This window comes from Triplophysa dalaica, chromosome 16 (assembly GCF_015846415.1).
Source record: "Triplophysa dalaica isolate WHDGS20190420 chromosome 16, ASM1584641v1, whole genome shotgun sequence".
In the NCBI taxonomy this organism is placed as follows: domain Eukaryota; kingdom Metazoa; phylum Chordata; class Actinopteri; order Cypriniformes; family Nemacheilidae; genus Triplophysa; species Triplophysa dalaica.
The window spans coordinates 8,427,278-8,445,787 of NC_079557.1; the positions used below are offsets into that span (position 1 = coordinate 8,427,278).

Below are 18,510 nucleotides of genomic sequence, written 5' to 3' on the forward strand. Positions count from 1 at the left end.
AGTGAGAAACAATAATATATTCCAAACAATAACTTTCCAAATCAGTGTTTTTGTCGTTTTCCAGTAAAAATTCATCCGATCGTCCTCACAACAAGGTAAATATAGAAGCAAGACTTGAATTTAAATTATTTTTTCTACCCTGGCAAATATTTTTCTGTTTGTTAGAAAGTTTGTTTGTTTGAAGCATAAGCCTCACTAAAATGGGTTAGATTTAGTCATAAATCTTCTACAAAAATCCACTGGGGTGAGAATAACTAAATAAATAAAAACTCAAGACATATTCTTTGAAAACAAGTCTTAATGTATCATGTTATGTTGCTTTGCACATACATTTATCTTCTTTCAAGAGTGAATTGTCTAATGTCTGTGCATAAAACAGGACCAGAAACAGTAAACTGTTAGTTAACGGCCGCAAAAGTAACATGAGTCTGAGGCAGGAATATCAGTTTGTCCATCCAATGGCAGACAAAGAGAACCAATCATTGTTGTTTTGCAGAAATTAAATTTGAACTTTAAATGGGCAACCAAACCAAAAACGGTTAAGATTAATGGTTTCCAATGACACCACCTACCGACGAGATGAGTTAAGTCTATATCCAGTCTTTCCCTGTAGCCAAAATCAGGGTCCATCCCACTGCGGTGAAGGACGATCTGGGACACACTCTCTTCAATCACCTTGTAATACTGAGGCCTGTAATAAAAACAAGTGTGTGAACGAACACAGACACACACACACACCCCCTGAATGAGGGGGCAGAGTATGACAAGAGACAAAGCTGTTAACTTCATATAAAATACCGTCCCGTGCATCGCTGTTAGGACAGCGCGTCATAAATCATTTGCTAAGACATATCTTTTAATGCCATTTCACGCCATTGAATTAAGACTTCCTTCGGTACATAATGAAATCACTTTCTGCAAAGCGTACAGCCGGAGAGCGATTCTGTGACTTTGTCCACTCAAGGTGAAGACGAACCGGCTCCGGGCCTCCACACTTTCCCCTTTAATTCGCAATCATCTTTGGCAATTAAGGGCACCAATAAAACCTGAGACGCAAATCTAATCAGTGTAATCTGTGTAATTAGTTGCACAATGGCAGGAAAAACACGGCCCCGCGTTTGGAGGGTTGACAATGACGGGACTGAGAGAAAATGGGTCTGGGACTAGACATTGCCACAGCGCTAAGCGTGTGACCTTTCCGAGTTATATTACCAAATTTAATTGCAAGTGACATTTAACAAATACAATGTCGACTTAAGCCAAGCTCCGTAGTGGCAAATAATTATGTTCTAAGCATGACCTTGAATGTCTCTTGTAGGTGTTCAATTTCCCTTCCAGAAATGTGCCCTCCTCCGCTCTCGGCTCCTCGAAACAAGACAGGCTTCCGAGTTTTAATGAACAACTTTTAAAACGTCTTGATATTAAATATTGTCACAGGTTTTCCTTAATGCCATTTAATTCTACTGCGTTATATTGTTTTAATCTCCAAACATTCTTGTATGATGAACAATATTTGCAGATGTGAGTATAACTACACAAAAGAGTGAACAGCCAAGTTTGTTGACCCAAGGTAATAAATTATGCAACAACACAGGTTTTGTTTCGCTTATATTTGCTTTGGTTTCATATTTTAGTTAACACTGCTGCTCTCAAGATCTGTATATAAAAGGATAGTTTACCTAAAAAGGAAAATGCTTTCATACCTGCTTGTGATTTACAACCTCTATGACATTCTTTCTCCTGCAGAACACAAATAAAGATATTTGAAAGAATGTTGGTAACCAAACAACAGTTGTACCCATTTACTTGCATTGGTTTTGTGTCCATACAATAGAAGTCAATGGGTAGTCGTTTTTTCGATTACCAGCATTCTTCAAAATATCTTCTTTTGTGTTCTGAAGAAGAGAGAAAGTCTCACAGGAAAGTCAAACTGAGGATCGTGTCTCATGTTGTATCCTTTAAACGTTCGAATAAACCACCTATAAAGACATTGATTATAATTGGATGTTTCTCTCCTCTCAATGATAAATAGCATATTAAAATAAGCAAACAAACACTCATATTCATACAATTTGCCAATTCGAGTCGTAGTTGTAAAAGACGTGGCGGCGATGTAATAAGCGTGAAGAGGGGGCGGATAGGGTGCTAGAAATGGATAGGGCTTTGAGTGTCACAGATCCTGGCTTAGTGGCGAGGCCCGAAGCTTACGCCTGTCACTGATGTACACTATATCATTATCTCAATAAGCCGCCCTATTTTCTCAGCATCTTGGCCACCACCGCTGCAGCATGCTGGTTAGAACCAGGAAGAAGACAAATGACCCAGAAACGTCAGACCATACCAGAGAAGACGGCATATGTCCCACTCAACCGAGGCTTCGTTCCTTCTCTCTTCGCCTGGCATCCTATCTGTCTGCCTCTCATCTAACATCCAGCCCTTGCTCCACGCTGCCCATCTAATCTTCACATCAGTAAACGCCAAAAGCAGAAGATGTGTTCCATATACGCTTTCTATGATCTGCCTTATGTTTGCGAGTCTTCGAGAGTTACTGCCTGAAGTTCTTTGCTGCTCTGAATAAACACTAAGTATTTGTTAAGTGTTATTAAACCGTTTCACAACAAAGTTATACAAAAAATGAAAGAAGAACTTTGTGGAGGCAGAGTTGGCTGGTTGTTTTTTCTTCTGGAATCAGGAAATACCTTTAAATTAAACTGTGTGATCTATTGGCATGGACAGCTTTCCTTTACGGCTGCCTTTGATCACCCGCCTCAGATGGCTATGAGCAAGACCGTCGCTGTCGACTGATGCAGGCTAAAGCGCAAGATGCTAGCAGTCCCGCCTCACCTCCCTCTCCTTGGAGACCTGGCCATCAAAGCTAGCAGTGATCTCAAGCGATCCCTTTAATCTAAAATTACAGCCATACAATTTCCCAACAAGTCAATCCAATCTACAAAAAAACGCTTCGATGGGTTCAAAAGCAACAAGAACTGGATATAGTGACAACAAAATCTATCGACGCATGTAAAACAACAAACATAACTAAATATCCACCTTTAGGCAGCAATGGTATGTTCATTTTAAAAGAGCATCTTTAATAATCACATGCATTTTTAATCAGAGCTTGTAGCGATCCTGTTTCTGACGCCACATTTACACGCGTAGTGTCAGGGGGCTGAGGCTGAACAGAACTCTGCCATACTACTGCCTTAATGTGTTTTCTATTTCTCACGTTCTCCAACAAGCCAAGAAATACATTATTCATGGCTCAAAGTGAGCAGCGACGTGTCCGTGGCAAATTCCCTCCTCCTTATCGCTTCGCTTTCCCCACTTTATTAAATATTTTACCTCGACAGCACTGAATGAAACTGATCAGTGTCGTTTATTCAGTGTGCTGTGTTTTGATTGACGCGCAGCTGAATGTGGGGAAAAACTTACTGATCACATTATCAAGTACTGAACAGAATACACAGTTTTTTATGGCCTAAACACAATGCCAATTTTCAAACTAATGAATCTGAAAATTGAGAGAAGGATTAATCGCATGAATTACTCACCTTATATAATAATCATTCCTAATGAGCAGCAGGTGCTGGAGGATGGACAGGAAGTACGGTTCTGAACCCGTGTCTTTCACCATGTTGGACAGGAGATGGTACACCTCACCCATATCAGTACAGAGGAGGTTAAGGAAAAAGCTGCACATACAAGTTCATATTAACAAGTCATTTATAGAACTTACAACATCTGTATGATACTGTACGTACACTAGAGTGACTGGAGTTATTATAAGTGCACTAGAACAATTAGATGTGCTTAAATGAGCAGAGAACATAGGGACTATTGATCATTGAATAAAGTAGTATGCAACAACATATTTTTTAATACTAAACGACGAGTTGACATGTTTGGCTTCTAAAACACACAAACACACACACACACACACATAAATAAACACACTTACACAACAAAAGCATGAGCGGATATTAGAATATAGATTGGTCATGTTTATATTTTCCCTCATGTGTGGGTTGACTTAGATAAATAAATAATATGAATACAAACATGGTTCATGACTGAGACCAAAATATTGCAAAGGCATTGAAAAATTGGATAATGTTCAAGCTATAAAAACTGAGATCTGAAGTGTCATGGGCACCCCTAAGGGGAAAAGGGTTTGGTAAGGTTGAGGGTTGTGTCAGAGGGTCAGTCTACTAATGCTATTTTGTCTGTATTTTTACATGTCTTTAGGGATCCAATTTGCTAACACAAGTAAACACAAGACTTGAAGAAAACAAGTGACATAGAAAATCACCTCGAGTCCTCAAATGAAAATTCTTTAAGTTTGATTATTTAAAGGCATAAAACATTAATCACTCACATTCTTTATCATTTTTTATTCTGTTTTGGGACAGATATCTTAGCTTCGGTTAGATTTTCTGCTCTCCAAAACAGAAAAGAATTGCTCTTCAACTTGCAAAAAGCATTGAGTAAATGTCCAACATCTCCTTATCCTGAAAAGCAAGGGTAGTGGCTTTTGATGTCTAAAATAGATCTAACTTCTGTATCTTTTTTGTCATTATTATGACATCATATCTCTTTCTCTCTCCATGTCCATGTGAGTGAAAAAGATAATTGGCAGTCTATTTAAGGAAATTTTACACAATGACAAGTCAATGTGATGTGAAGCATGCCGTGATTAAATACAGCGACTACATCATTCTAACAAAGCATTTGATTTAACCAGAAAAATCTAATATAAATTAAACATTAAACGAAAAGGGAGAAAGAGTTAAAAATAGTAGGCTTTGGCAACTGAACAGTCTCCTGAATGTATTTAACTTCTTGGAAGAGCACCAAAGCCAATGACAAAATGTGCCTGTTTGCAAATATCAGCAAAAATAGCAGATAAGAGGCGATGAAAAATGTACTCTGGTTATTACATGTGCAGTATGTTTTGACAGAGTCTGTTGAAATATTTACAAACTGACTGCAGAGTGATGCACCGCCTGGACTGGAACAATGTCACATTCCATCTTTTCTACCAGGGTCAAATAAAAAAGGCTGCGTTTCATCAATATTTAAAATAAAAACTAAAAGGTACATTGGAACTGTACCCATATTATTTAAAGACCAGCTTAAACTCAGACAAGCTCTGTATAATAGCCTTCATATTAGATAAATATTTATCAAACTCTGTTGATCTGGTCACACCCTCATCATCACGGCTGTCACTCAGAAAAATACAATCTTAAAATCTGTTGCATCAGTTTGGCCTACAGTCTCTAGTCCCAGTGCTGTCATGGAGCTGTTCAGCAAACCAATGTGCCCCGGCACTGCAGAACATTTTCTAATTAACTTCTATCATTTTATTTATTCATAGAGGTTGTGAGTGCATCCCATGTTCTGTCAACTCAATGTGAGAATACAAACATCTTCCAAGCATTATTGCTGATAACAGGTGATCTACTAAAGCGAATTATTTTCTCCACACATTAGAAGCAGCGAAAAGTGTCGGATAGGCGCTTTCTCTGTTATGTAGGGCCACACACGTGTGCACACACAGACACTGTGCATATTTGTATTTTTGGCATGTTTGCAGTAATGTACTGGTGGGGAATGTGATACATAAACATGAGCTGGATTAGCATTGGGCTGAGCCATACAAAAACAGAAAGGGAGGGTCGATCAATCACACTGCCCAACTTCAGATTAATATTCAACTGCGACAGCGGCCAGACCTAAACTGGACCCAAAATCATGTGCTATACCAATAAATAAAGTTATAAGGTTAAAGGAAAAGTTTACCCAAAAATGAAAGTTCTGTCATCCTCTACTCACCCTCAAGTTGTTTCAAATCTGTACATTTTCAAGATTTTTGGAAGAATGCTGGTAACCAAACAGTTCTGGGGCACCATTGCCTACCATAGTAGGAAAAATTGCTTTATAAGTGTCTTTTTTCTGTTGTACACAAAAGAAGATATTTTAAAGAGTGTAGGAAAGCAAACAGTATTAGGTCATTTTTGTCGACCATTGGTAGCCAATGGTGGCCAAGAACTGTTTAGTTAAAAGCATTCTTCCAAATATCTTTCATTGTGTTCATCAGAACAAAGAAATGTATACAGATTTGGAACAACTTGAGGGTAAATAATGAGACATTTTTATTTTTGTGTGAACTGTTCGTTTAATATTCATAAGGCCAGAGAGAAAACATAATAGGTAAACTTGAAAGTTTTGGGGTCAATCTACTAGACAGTGCCAGTATTGTACAGCAAAAAACATTAAAGGGGTCATATGGCGTGAATACGTGTTTTTCTGTGTCTTTGGTGTGTTAAAAGTTGCCCATGCATGGACACGTACGATTGCAAAAGTTTGTGGTATGATTTGACTAAGACCTCCCAAATGTAGACGCGTGGGTGGGCGTACCTGTCAGTACAACTGCTTTGGAACCTGATGTTCCAAATATGGTAAGAGGCGTTACACATCCATCACACGCTTGGAGTATTCGACCAATCACCACGCACTGGTTAACTGGCCAATCATAGCACACCTCGCTTTTCAGAGTGATGAGCTTTCTAAAAAAAACTGCGGGTTTCAGAGAGGCGGGCAAAGAGGAGATACCTTAAATCGTGCTTCGACATTAAACAAAATTACATCTAAAACAAATGATAATATTCGTTTTAGCCGTGTCATATGACCTTTAAATCCCCTTTAATGTCAAATGACAGCCTTTTAAAGATTTAGGAATGGAGAGGTACAAAAATGCTTTACAACTACTGTAACGAACCGCATGCCAAAAAGTTGTACTGTAAGTCTTCTGTATCAAGCACTCCGGCACCACAGGAACAAAAATGGGGCTGAGCAAACTGCATTCAGCACAGATTTCGTTACGCGATTTGCATAATTCCTTTAGTGAATCGGGTGCAAAGACAACACAGACAGCCCAGGCAAATAAACAGCACAATTCATTCTCAGTGAATTCACCCTTAGTGTTTAAAAAGAGAAGAAGGGGAAAAGAAAGACTGAGGGAGAACGTTGCTTAGACACGCATATTACACAAGGCACTTACAGATCAATGCCAAATTGTCCTTAGAGACAAATGTTGTGTCTCTTACTCATTTGGCTGCTCACGAAAATCATTAGTCCAGACAGGCTGAACTAAAACTCTGGCTTTTCCATCAATTCAGCAAAGCTTCCCCTCTGAGAGCTAATAGAATGAGGACGCAATGATAAAGATCATGAGTTCTCCACACATGCATATAAAAACAAAATCTGTGTGAAAACAAATGCTGTAAGTATGCTTTACTTGCCGTTGAACTTGTTAGAGGAAACTGGATACATACAAATCACTACTGAATATAACATTATAAATGTAATGTAAATGTACTGTATATGACTACCACGTACACATAGATGTTATCTCAGAGGTCACATAAAAAATTAATGCGAATGGATTTCTGTGGTCGTGTAGCATGGTCTGTCTGCAGATATAAGCGTGGAATGAAACAAAAAGTAAGGGTGAGCGTGAGGGTTGCTCTCTGTGGCTCTGCAATGTCAGTGTAATGAGCTCGGGGCCAGAGGAGGATGCTGGGATATATGTGCGCTTGCGTGCATGTGTTGATGTGAAGAGGTTTGTTTACCATCACCGTTGCCAGAGGCTGGACTCGAATTCAGAAAAAACTGATTCTCAAATCCCTTCTGAATGGACCGGGGTCTTGGCTTAAGACCCGTGGGTCGGCTAAAAAAGCAGCACCAGGTGCCACGTGGTTGCTCTGTATGGTCGTGTACATGACTGAGGCAGCGGTTAAAAGGATATTCCATCTCGGCACGGATGTCGTCAAGCCGATGAGACAGCTCAATGGAATCCTCCTCCTTGTTTTCATTAAACACCTTCAACTGGATGTCGAGCTCCTCTGTCTCCTTCAGCTCCTGTTAGAAGAACATACGAGAAGAATGAGTGACCTGGTAAAGACGAGATTTCGTACAGCAGGATTTCATACAATTACGATCGTAAAACTGATTAGTTTTATTCTAATTTTATACTAAAATTAGTCAATATGCCGTTTCAATCTGTCTTTCTACAGGAAACAGATTGTCCTGCTATCTATACCTGCAACATATGTAAGAGGGTTTGAGAAGAGAACGAGAGAGAATAAAACGCTTTACTTTAACTCCACTATGAATCACTGCTGGTGTAGTTTATGGACGGTGAAAAGCCAAATGTAACCCAATTTCTGTAGTTATCAATCAGCGGGCTGCACTTCAGACATGCCATCTGTCTTAATGGAACAGCCAATCAGAGACACCGAATCCTCGCACTGCCGCAGTAGGAGGCAGGACTAACTCTCTCTTTCACACAAACGGTGCATTTCCAGAAATGTGTATTTTCATTTCATCAGACACCATTCACTAACTCTCTTTGAGCAGATCTCCATATGCGTATAATTTGTCTCTTGCTTTGTTTCTTTTCCTTTGCTCTTTCCTTTCTGAGGATCCTAAAACCTAGAAACTCATCATTCACAATTAGGGAACAATGTCATATTTAATTGTCCTATTAAACTTTCAAATACATTATTCATAAATTACGATAAGCTCATCATATGCGGGGGTAGATTGAGATAATTATAATAATTGCGGCAATAATACGGGGAGCAGTCAAAATGACTTATTAAGAGTGAGGAAATGCCCACATAAATGAGATTGTGAGTGATGTGCCGGCTTGGTTGCAGGCTTTGTGGCGGTGTGAAGCGCGGATCTGTGTGCTGATTGATAATGATGTGTGGGGGAACAGCCTTTATGAAACAAAGCTGTGCCATTAGGGAAGAGGACACTAAACCAGAGAACACAACAGCAATTTTGTTTCAGGTTTGCTTCATTTCTTGAAAAGTTTAAAATTGTTGTTTGTTTTTCAGCATTCATTACTTAAAGATAAAGTGTGTCATTATTTGGAATCGCTAACGTCATAAAATGAAATTACATAAAGCAAACAGGCTTCCTGAGCTCTTCCCCAGTTGTTGAGCAGAACAAAACATTTCTTAACAGTCTCTACAAAGTTGCTAAAATGTAGGTGGAAAAAAATGTAATTACAAAGAAATTGCACCCATCAACTCTACCAATTAAAGTGTAGTTTTGTCAGTTTTGTATTGCTAAAATAGAAACACAGAGAAAGATGAGCATTCTTTAGTTACACATACTACAGAAATTGTAACAATACAAAGAAAAAGTAACAATTTAACTTCGTGTGATGACACCGTTTTAAATCGTGTCAATTAAGTCGTGACAAAAAGTGATGTCCAGTTTGGAAAAATGTATATCTTTGCTTTTAATTTGAATATTTTATCAAAGATGTTTTAAAAAATGTACTGATGTTGCATAGTTGTTCTTAATAAAGCATTTCTTTGGGAAGAATTTAAGGAGGCCTTGCGAAAAAATGCATACTCATGAGCAAAGCTTACTTATACAATCCCCAGGGGAACATTAAAAATTTTTACTTCAAGAGATAATTAACAGATATTAATAACAAAAATAATTGCAGTCAATGAATGCCTCATTTCGTTTCCTATTTGTTTTTCGATGCATTTTTTGGTAAATATACCAACATTGCCTAAAATGCTGTTGTTTGCTTTCTGTGAAGTCATCTTGTCCAATAAATTGACCCAAAAAAGGTGTCATCATTTGATCGCCCTAATATCATCTAATCCTCTATGACTATCTGATGTTTACGCAAAACACAAAAGAAGCTATTTTGGAGAAAGTTGGAAACCGAACAGCAGCGGCACCCATTCACTTCTATTGTACGGACACAAAAGCAATGCAAGTGAATGGGGGCCAGTTAAAAACATTATTCAAAATATTCGTTTTGTGTATTTTGCGTAATAAAGTCATACAGGTTTGAAATAACAAGAGCGTGAGTAAATGATGACAGAACTTTCTTTTTTGGGTGAACCATCACTTTTTGTAGCACATATCTTATATTTTGATACTTCATTGTACACAATATTCCCTCCTGACATAACAACTGGCAACATCTGTATATCAATAACAATTATTAACATTTGATCCTTATTTACAACATGTATGTATTTATTTATTGATGCAATATGAACAAGAACACTGTAAATAATAAAAACAAGTCAGCAATTGCCAAACTCACTGGAAGAATCTTCTTGAGGCCACACCGCAGAAATTCATTGCGTAAGTGTATTCTGAAGTCTAAATCATCCGGGGAGGTCACGAGAGCATTGATCAGCTGCATGCACGCCACCTGCAATAACACACACACATACACCACCATTTAATTCAAGCAAAATCATCCTTCTACCTGTCACTGATTAAAATGTAGCACCCCGTTACAGCCTCTTATTTATACCACCATCTCTCATCTCCAAGAACAAAATCAATATATTACATTACACAAAATAAAATGAATATATAAGCATTGAACGAGGCAGTATGAATGTCTACAAGGGGTACAGATTAAAACAGATGTGAGAGGATTGGGAGGAGAGGGGAGCCGGTCGAAACAGATGTGTATTTTTTATTGATTTTTGGATCTGGGCAGTACATAGGAGTGCTGATGGTTCTAAACAGGTTATAAGGTGACTCCTGGGAGCCGGGAGGCATGTTCTGTGCTTGTCTGAGCGATGCAGGGTGGTAGGATTCCTCTTGATTGACATGTGAAGGGTCTTTCTATAACATATCAAGCCCTGGTCTGGGCTTTGGTGTAGGTGTTGGCCTGCATGTAATTCACTTTATATTTTTCGAGTGGCCAGGAGGAGATCCGTCATTTGAAGCTTGAGGTATCGTTGAAGGGGACAAACACAAGACATGGATGGAAACAAGACCGATGTAAGGAAAATACAATGTTTCACATTGCTTAAGGATAACAAATCAGAAGAAGCCGCGCAGGTTTGATTCTATTTTCTATTTGCCAGTTTGGGAATGTTAGGAGTGACCAATTTTGAAAAATCCAACAAGACAGAACAGGGTGGAGCATGTAGGTGCTAACGGATGCTCTATGCACATATATACGTTTAAGTCCAATGGCGTGATTTTAAGCGCTGGTCACATAGCAAGGATCATAGGATCACTAGTCTTGCCGCCAAAGTGTAGTCACAATGTCAAAGTCTAAGGTACCACAGGCCGCAGATGAGCACTCTACCAAATATAGCAGTTACAGAGGCTCGCTCGCATCCAAACTTTTATATAGTCTCCTATTCCCTTTCGAGCAATTATTTCGATTGGAATCATTAGAGACCCTGCTGAGTGAATCTGGATCACTCTTCCGAGTTATCCTGAGGGCAAATGCATTTCATCGTCAGCTGCATGCACATCAGCCCGTCCGGGCTGATTTTGCGGACGCGGCGCTGGCGCAGGTTGACAAGCTTATTTTCCATCAATTTGGGTTGAGTGTGCGCTGATGAGCTACGGCGGCACAGTGGCTTCCAGCAGAGTAATTAAAAAAGGCACTGCTGGGACGGCTTCGAGTTTGCGGGTTTGCGTCACTGAGATGGAAACGCATTTTAATCACGTTCAAAAAGTCAGGCACCGCAGCCCGTCGCAGGTTCTAAAAGCGCTTAATTTCCTTGAACCGCCCGCATCGGTGTGCCGTTTTAATTTACTTCACAATTAACGCCGCTTCTTTTCATTAACGGTCTGTTTTTTCAAAGGAGGAAAACAAGGAATAAAATCAAAGGGATTTGTTTGTTTTTCCCTTCTCCGACAGAAATATGAAGATTAGCGGTTCGGGAAATGAACGCGCGAGGTGCTTGTTGTGCTTGGTCACAGATCGCTGCGGGTTGCGGAGAAGCTGTGAATGATGAATATAGGTGTGGTGCTGCATCCTTGCCCTTTAGATTCTGTTCCTCTGGGAGCAGGCTGGAAAACTCTAAGGAAAATATTCTAAGAGAGAAGACATGATAAAGTATTCTTCGTGTTATTTGTGCTAGTTTACAGACCTCTGGGTTATTTGTGTGACCTGGCTGCCGCTGATTGGGGTTTATAATACACCTCCCGTTCCATTACAATAGCCAGCAGCCTGCTTCCATCACAGGGCGTAGGTGGCATGGTTGACAGACGTCCGCAGTACACAGTGAGAAGAGGGATAGGGGGACTTGTTTACATGTCAGGGTAAGTCGAGGTGTAGAAGACCTCTGAGTGACAGAAGTGCCAATTTCTACCTGACTCTAGCGTCTGAAAATGCATTCTGAGTCAAGAAGACTCGCGCTGACTGACACTATACACGGCAGATCTCTATTAGCCGTCCAGGGCAACTAGAATTCTGCTTATTCTTTGAAACAGGTGAAACGCATAAAAAAAGTTACATAAAATAGAAAGTTAATGTCGTGCGCTCCATACTCTCTGTTTGTTGTGACAGAAGACCGAAACCATCAGAGAATGCTGCTAACAGACTTAATTGAGTTCTCTGTAATGTTTGAATTAAGTATCAGTTTAGTCCATTTTTAATAATAAATTGTTAAAAAACAATAAAAACAGTAGACAGTAGATAACTGTTGACATAAAGTACAGAGTTAAAAATGATTGAATAAAGCACAGCCTATTAGCTGGATTTGAAAGATTGGGTTGCATTCACAGTTTTATTACAGACATTAAAATATTGTTTTTAATAAGAAATACAGCCACCAAAGAATAAGAGACCACTCCAGTTTTTCATTTAATCTTCATTTCTGCATGTTTTGTGGCAATTCTAGTTTTTTGTCTTCTGAATTTTAACAGAAACAAACCTCGGAAATGACATCTAACAGCAATGTGAAAGACTAAGATATGCAAGATGTATGAAAGTAGTTGCTTATTTCATCATTTATTCATTTTGAACTTAACACAATATGAATGTTTTAGATGTATTTTACGATGGTTAAACATAAATATGAACTTATTTCTTTTTAGTACTATTTTTTATTGTAATTGTGACCAATTCGTCTCATTTCAATTTTCTGCATATAAATGCAAATAAAAACAATATTTTGATTTGGAATTTAGGAAACATGTAATCACAAGTTCACAAAATTATTTATTTCAGAACATTATCATTTTACTTAAACAGGTACCTATAAATGGTAAAATATATTATAATCATTTTGAAGTGGTCTCTTATTTTTTTCTGCAGGAGTATTTAAAATGAACAGCACTTGTGTGTGCAGTTTTTTCTGGAAAAACTCTGGTGTTCATTTTATCGGAATGAAAGTTATATTATTACAGATCATGGAAAGCAGGCAGTATATTAAACAAATATAATTTTTTATTTTAATGAAATAATATTAACACTCGAGATAAATCATAATCTGTCAATTAAAATTAAAATTTTAGATCTGTAATTATAAAAAACGTTTTTAGGTGTATGGATCACATGCGATGCCGAAGAGTTTTAGTAAAATGTTCCAGTTTGTGTCTGCTGCATTCCTCTACAATCTACAGTAACGCTCGGAAGCGATCCACAAGATTGGGAATTGCGGCGTGCAAATTGCATTCAGCACAAAGTATGTGGCCACATTTGCGCTTTTATCTGATTTGCATAATTCCTTTAGTGAATCTGGCACTGATACTACGCATACGCGGCACGCAGATAAAGGACACTGTCAGCGGGCGCAATGCATCCACCCCTCCCAGTCCCTATTTAATCAAATTGCTTTCTAGGAGAAACTATTGCTATATTCTGAAGATCTGTAGGTAATCACGTTACGGCTACGCTGGTTCGTGAGCGTGAGTGTATGAGATGTGTCCAAGCCAGACAGTCTGATAAATGTCAGCATGTGGGTCGTAAGGTGGAGTGGCAGGTGGAGTAGAGCAGTCTTTCTGCTTCTACAAAAGGGCATCGTACTGACCTGTAGCTGCTGGGCTTCGTGGTTCTCCAGCCCTTCCACTATCGGAGCAAACCTCTCCTTATTATTCCTCTCCGCTGCTATGGTCATGGCTGCCAGGATCTTATCCAGACTGCGGGAAAACAGAAAGCAATGTGTTAAGGTAAACATGCTTTTTATCAAGACACGACTGTGACATTGGCTCAGAATGTGCACCTGAGTTGATAAATCTTGTAATCTCAGTCTTGGACATTCGGGCTGAGAAGTTGGAACAATGTAACAGCCTTTAATTTAGAGTTCTAGACCATTTCAGGTGTGCGATACCAAAGCAACCCGTATGTTCCCTACGGTAATAACAGGAAGTCTACAGTAAAACAACGACAACAACATTTAAGAACTAAAGTGATGAGTTTGGACAGAAGTACAAAGAGTCGTGATGGTGGAAAAGCAAATTAAGGACTTTACAAGGTCTAATGTGTGTTTTGCTGACTCAAGCACTGGTGGACTGCAGTCCAGGACTGAGGGGAAGAAATTACAAAATGCATCATAGACAAAATACAGTAATAATTGCACAACAAACCAGCGCTTGTGTAAAAATAGCCCATTCGGTAAACACTACACACAGTGTTTATCTTATCTACACTGAAATTGTCATTGCACATGCTGTCATTAGGCCTCAAAATAATATGAATAAATGAATATAATATAGATGTATAATATAGATCTCTTCTGTGAATACTTGACAAACAAATGAGGGAAAAAAAAAATACACTAACCCTTTCTCTCAACAGGTAGTGGTCTAGCTTTTGTTGAAACTAGTAACTTTGTATTGGCACCTAATGTATTATGGCTACTGTATGAACTTTCGCTTATTGCTCCTAAACTCTTTGTAAGTCGCTTTGGATAAAAGCGTCTGCTAAATGTCTAAATGTAAATGTAAATGTTTAATATGCTTTCCTAACCTGATGGTAGCACGTTTTTTCTCATTGTATTGTATGCAAAGATGCAGAAGGTGAAGCTATTAAAAACTAAACTAAAACATATACAGTATATATATATTTTTTTTTATTTGCTGTTAGTCACTACATAATTTACAATCAATTTGTGTGAATGCATTTTTCCCCCTGTTTTTACTTTCATTATTAACTAATCTAAAATATAATTCATTTTTGATTTTGATGTATTCATTCATTAATAACAACAAACAAACATTTAAAATAAACATAATGAGGTGTCCTATTCAATCTTTTGACTGCTATTTTACAGTATATCTGAACAATGACAAGCAATATTGTAAAAGCGACAGACTAGTGAGCTACACTCGACATGTCTTGTCTCACTCGCCCCATCGTGACACAAACTGTGTGAGGAAATTCTGTCGAACAGCTACATGCAAGACCCGTGTTTCGTGATCTACGTGATTAAGTTGTAGTCGTGAGTGGGTTGCGCCGAAGCTTTCATGCTGGTTCAAACATGGCTTCAGAATAAGCTACACCTGCTCGACTCCTAAAGAGGAGCTTTGATGTGACAGCACTAAACATAAGCCGGTGTCACCGCACAGCGTTTGAGGGGGAAGGAGCTAGTTTCGGCACTAAGTGAAGTATCAGCGCTTTTACAGTTGTCACACAGATCTACACACTCTCTGATCACCTACACATCCATAAAAAACACTAATCTTCTCACCTACCCCACGCAGATTCAGTCGACCTGCACTTATCATGAGCATGTGTTTGTTTATATGGTGAAACGGATCCCTGGGCTCAAGGTGCTGATCGGCAGATAAAAACGGTCGGGCTGCAGATGCTGCATCTTAATTACTTCTCAACAAAGCTAACACAGCACACATCTGGTTTAAAGACAGCCTCTCACAGGACTACACGCAAGTCACTCATTTAGGAAAGGTGAAGTAATGCGTGATTATCTTTATGCAATGTGACTGTTTTTGTACTTAAGAGTAAAATATCTGAGTTTATTTGCATTATGGAATTTATTAGAAGTGAACAGTACTTAAAGTGATAGTTCACCCAGAAATGAAAAATTTAACACCATTTACCTTTTGTCATTTCAAACCTGTATGACTTTCTTCTGCAGAACACAAAAGAGATTTTTTGAAGAAAGTCGGTCACCGAACAGCCTCCATTCACTTCTATTGTATGGACAATGCAAAAAACCCAATGCAAGTGAATGGGGGCCAGTTAACAACGTTCTTTAAAATATCTTCTTTTGTGTTATGCGAAGAAAGAAAGTCATACAGGTTTGAAATGACAAGAGGGGGGGAGTAAATCATGACAGAATTTTTATTTTAAGTATTTTTACTCTACTCAAGTAAATTTTTCAAGTATCTGTACTCTACTTGAGTATTTACTGTACACTGTGGAAAAACTTTACTTCACTACATTATCACGCATATATAATACTATTTACTCCGCCATGTTTCAAAAACATTATGTGTTTTTACCTTTTATACTTAAGTCCATTTAAAATCTAGTACTTTCTTAAAAAAGAACTAAAATTTTAATGAGATTAACTATTAAAGGTAAAAATGTTTAATCCATTTGTGAAATATAGTGGAGTAAAAAGTATGATATATGCTTAATATTGTAGTGAAGTCGTTTTTTCAAAGTAAAAAAAAAAGACAGAGTACAGAATTTACCCGAGTTATAAACTTGAATACCTTCTAACTTTGGACTTTAGATTGTATTGCTTTCCTTTCAATAAAAATCCTTATTAGTATAAAAAAATGTATGGGTTATTTTACATAATATTTAAACAAAGTAATGTTGCTAACTAATAACAAAAGATCATTCTAAATAATAGGGAAGAAAAGTTACAAAGATGGTCAGAGGGTATTTAAACTCATCACAAATAAATGCATTGCAATTACGTCATGCGGGCTTTTGTAATCGATTTTAGAAGGAAAGCTGTGCAGTGCAACAAAAGGGTTGTTTGAAATATGATGGGAGTTGAGCACTTTAAAAGGTTAAGAACCACTGTTCTAGACCAATGCACCAGTGTCGTGGCAGACACAACAGCATAAAAACATAAGTGCAATAAAAAAGACCTCTTGGATCCATTTGACATCTTGGCTGTGCTCATTTTCCCAACCAACCAAATCCTATCTGTAATCTTCTCAATAAAAAATCTCAGTATATACAGCAAAAGATGAATCTTGTTTTCTTCATCTATAAACATTTCTTAAGTTGAGTGTTTCTATTTTGTCAAAAACTCATCTAAGTGTACCAGAAGTACAGTCTGTATTACCTAATGTATAATGCATGCTTCTACATTATTAAAAACTAAAGGGATTTTATAACTGTCTATGTCTTGTGTCTAAAAATGTGTTTCTTGTTGTTCATTCTCTCCCGTGCTTACTCCAGCTTTAATCCCCCTAGTAGCATGGCATTGTAAACTAAAGGTACTGTTTAGCGTGTTGACAAAATGTTTATATGCTCTCCTACTTTTAAGTTGCTTTGGATAAAAGCGGCTGCCAAATGAATAAATGTAAATGTTATATTCTCAGAAATCTGTATGAAAGGTTTTCAGTATGCAGCAGATAACTGTAAATGCAATTGAACTAAAGAACTCACATGTTCTCCTCTCCAATAATACAGACAGCTGACAGAATCTTGACAATCTCAGTCATCATACCGGTCTGCTTTGGATCAATCGCCCTCGCAAGCAGAAGGAGGCTTCGTTCATCGTCCAAGATCCTTTGCATCCCATACTAAAATCAAAGCAGCATTTATTGTACACCATTACACAGAAACACCATTTAAAATCCCTTTGATCTGTTAGCAAACAATAAGAAGCCCTCGTCTAAGGACAAATGTAGGTTTTCATCTAGACACGATTAAACAGATGTGGATATGTTTTAAGATGAAGTAATTCAATTGTAGACAGGGCTACAGGGACAAAGAATCATATTCCTGCAATTTTGTCTTTCTCTCTGGGTTTAATGCACTGCATTTGACCACAATTTGAGCTCATTAAGAGACATTTACTTGAGCAAAAAAGTTTGCTTTTTAAGACTGTTAAGTAAGGGGTTTGAAATCTTTTTTTATTGAAACATAACATGGCTGAAAAGTATCAAGTATCGAAATCAGAATAAGAAATGTATTCATTCTTAAGGACAAGTAAAAGCCGAGATACAGTAATTGAAATAGTTCCACGTTACGTTAATTTAATTTACTATTTCATCACATTTGAAGGCTGATACAAACCATCCTTTAAATTCTAAACACACCTTATTGTTCATGAAGGCCTTGAGGCATTGGATAAGTTTATGCTGGTTTCTCTTGTCAATGTTCTCTTGCCTGGGGATAAGACAATGAGTGAGTAAAGAGAGTGATAAGAGCTTGTGAACGGACACTCAAAAAGCATTGAAGAAAGAGAATATCTAATGCAGAAGACAGCGAGGCCGGCTTAACTTACTGTTTCTTGTCCAGCAGCTTCTCCAGCACATCCAAAAGCACTCCGAGACCCTCATGGCCAAAGTTATTCACCCAGCTAAAAACAGAAAAAGACAAGAGAGACACCAAGTTAGAATACATAAAAGCATTGAAGGCTGCACTGTGAAAAACCTGCACAAGTTGATTAAAGGTTAGAAAAGTTTTGGTCTGAAGTTTTGAAGATAAACTGATTCTTAACACAACTTTAGAAATCGATGCAGCCAGGCTCAAACCTCAACCTTTATGAC

General features: G+C 38.1%; 1 protein-coding gene across 7 annotated transcripts in view; it reads right to left on the bottom strand.

The window, feature by feature from the left end:
• diaph2 (diaphanous-related formin 2) overlaps positions 1-18,510 on the bottom strand; it is a 367,005-nt gene that overhangs the window by 244,802 nt on the left and 103,693 nt on the right. For all 7 annotated transcript variants that reach the window (XM_056769322.1, XM_056769321.1, XM_056769323.1 and 4 more), the window contains 8 exons: positions 18,246-18,320; positions 18,058-18,127; positions 17,402-17,538; positions 13,839-13,947; positions 10,151-10,261; positions 7,814-7,926; positions 3,555-3,671; positions 573-691 (listed from right to left, as the gene is read on the bottom strand). In XM_056769322.1, coding sequence (XP_056625300.1) covers positions 573-691; positions 3,555-3,671; positions 7,814-7,926; positions 10,151-10,261; positions 13,839-13,947; positions 17,402-17,538; positions 18,058-18,127; positions 18,246-18,320 — 851 coding nt within the window. The remainder of the gene's footprint in view (positions 1-572; positions 692-3,554; positions 3,672-7,813; positions 7,927-10,150; positions 10,262-13,838; positions 13,948-17,401; positions 17,539-18,057; positions 18,128-18,245; positions 18,321-18,510) is intronic.